Below are 2258 nucleotides of genomic sequence, written 5' to 3'. Positions count from 1 at the left end.
CCTTGTCAGCAACCTATGTTTCTTTTCTATCTTTTTACCCCCCTCCCAAGTCAGGGTTTTTCTGTGTAGCACTGGCTGTTTTGGAACTTGCTCTGTAGCCCAGACTGGCCTCAGACTCAGAGATCTGCCTGCCTCTGCCTCCCAAATGCTGGTATTAAAGGTGCATGCCACCACTACCGAGCACAACCTGTTTCTTGAGACCTCTTCCCAGTAATTTCTGCATGTTAGTCAGTCTTTATTTATTTATTGAGACAGCATCTCACTTTTTAGCTTTGACTGACTTGGAACTCACTATGTAGACCAGGTTGGCTTTGAACTCACAGAGATCAATCTACCTGTGCTTCCTAGAGCTGGGACTAAAGGTGTTCACCACCACACCCCCTACTTTCCCCATGAATTTCTATTGCTTCTCTAATTATTCCCTTTGCCTCTTCGCCTCTTTAAATTTGGGAGGATCCTTAGCATTTAATGTTTGAGTTCTTCTAGCAAAGAGTATTTTTCTTTACAATCTCCTCTATTCTATTATTCAGTTATCTACAATATAGATTCTATACAATAGTATTTGCTAAGTTCATAAATCTGATCCAAGTTCAGATGCCTGAACACTATGGACATCTAATTTATTTTAAATGAGGATTTAATTTATTAATTTATTTCAAAACTAAAATCATGATTATTATTTTTTCTTAAAGCATTTGCTTTGGGTGAAATTAATGATATTTTTTCAGTTCCTTGGGTTGAAATTTTGTGTGCCTATTCACAATATTCATTTGCTCTTAATTTCTCTTTTCTATTTGTTCTTGTCTTATTCCTACTTGTTGGGACTCAGCTTAAATGGCATCCCTCGTAATTGCATTTATTGATTCTAATTTAGACTAAGTTGCTCAACTGAGTAACTCAATGGCTTTTCAGTTTTAAAATCTTATTTAGATCTTTATATCAATGCCTAACAGTTTGAAATGTATTTTTGACTTTTCACAGAAGTGGATTTGATCTCTTAATTGGGTACCTAGTAAGTGTGAGAGAGCTTGGTACACAGTAGGAACTCATTCATTAAGAGTTCAATTCTTGTATTTATTTTAAAGATTCACAAGCTTTTTGATGGTATCCTTGAATGCTTGTTTCACCTGTTGGTTCCTTAGGGTGTAAATGAAGGGGTTCAATAAAGGAGCAACAGAAGTAATGAGCAGGGCTACTCCTTTATTGAATGTGCCCCCTTCTCTCATTGAAGGCTTAACATACATGAAGAAGCAGCTCCCATAAGAGATGGAGATGACAATCACGTGGGAAGAACATGTGGAAAAGGCCTTTGCTCTTTGCTGGACTGAAGGGAGATTTAAAATGGTCCTGATGATGAGTGTATAGGAGAGAGTTACCAGCACCAGAGTCACCACCAAGGTCACAGATGCCACAAGAAAGACAACCTTCTCCACAAGGCTGGTGTCAGAGCAGGAGAGTTCTCGAAGAGGCTCAAAGTCACAGAAATAATGATTTAACCTGTTGGAGGCGCAAAAGTCCTGCTGACTCATCAATATGATTGGAGGTATAATGACCATTAGCCCAGCCAGCCAAGAGCAAAGGACCAGCATGGTGCACACCATGTTACTCATGATGGTCATGTAATGCAGGGGTTTGCAGATGGCCACATAGCGGTCATAGGACATGGCAGCCAGAAGATAAAACTCTGTTGCTCCAAGGAAGATGGCAAAGAAATACTGAGTGAAACATCCAGCAAAACTAATCGTCTTGTTCCCCGTTGTAATGCTGATAAGGACCCTGGGAATGAAGATGTTTGTGAAAGAAATTTCTAAGAAGGAGAAGTTCCGGAGAAAGAAATACATGGGAGTGTGAAGTTGGGAGTCCAGCAAGGTGAGAATGAGGATAGCCAGGTTTCCAATGATGCTGAATAAATAGGCAAGGAGAAGAAAAGTGAAAATTGCCACCTGAAGTTCAGGGACATCCGAGAGACCTAGGAGGATGAACTCAGTCAATGTAGTTTTATTTTTCATTGTTTAAAAAAACTTTAGTGTCAAGGTGAAAAAAGTAATGAGAGTGAGTAAGTCAGAGGAGTTCTGATGTGGACAAGAGGTTCCTGCAGGAAACAAAATGAAATGGCCCATAAGCTTTCCCAGACCAATGGCCCATTTGCTTGGGGTAGAGTCCTCCCTACTTCCATTTATATCCTATGTAGGAAAATTCTTGTATTTTCTCACTTGGAGCTCTCTCTTCATAGCCTGCATAAAAGAAGTATCTGCTTC

At 39.7% G+C, this 2258-nt stretch overlaps 1 protein-coding gene across 1 annotated transcript; it reads right to left on the bottom strand.

Moving 5' to 3' along the window:
- Nucleotides 1–1079: 1079 nt before the first annotated feature.
- Nucleotides 1080–2009, bottom strand: LOC101841475 (olfactory receptor 2AP1). The gene has a single exon (XM_005079688.3). It carries the CDS (start codon nucleotides 2007–2009, stop codon nucleotides 1080–1082), a length of 930 nt encoding a protein of 309 aa, XP_005079745.2.
- Between the last annotated feature and the right edge of the window lie 249 nt (nucleotides 2010–2258).

This window comes from Mesocricetus auratus, unplaced genomic scaffold, assembly GCF_017639785.1.
Source record: "Mesocricetus auratus isolate SY011 unplaced genomic scaffold, BCM_Maur_2.0 Super-Scaffold_100011, whole genome shotgun sequence".
NCBI classification, from domain to species: domain Eukaryota; kingdom Metazoa; phylum Chordata; class Mammalia; order Rodentia; family Cricetidae; genus Mesocricetus; species Mesocricetus auratus.
The sequence above is the reverse complement of the archived record's forward strand: the minus strand, read 5'-3'. Positions and strand labels throughout refer to the sequence as shown.

Excerpts from the sequence above, each read along its gene's own strand:
- LOC101841475 (XM_005079688.3), bottom strand. The coding sequence starts at position 2,009 with ATGAAAAATAAAACTACATTGACTGAGTTCATCCTCCTAGGTCTCTCG.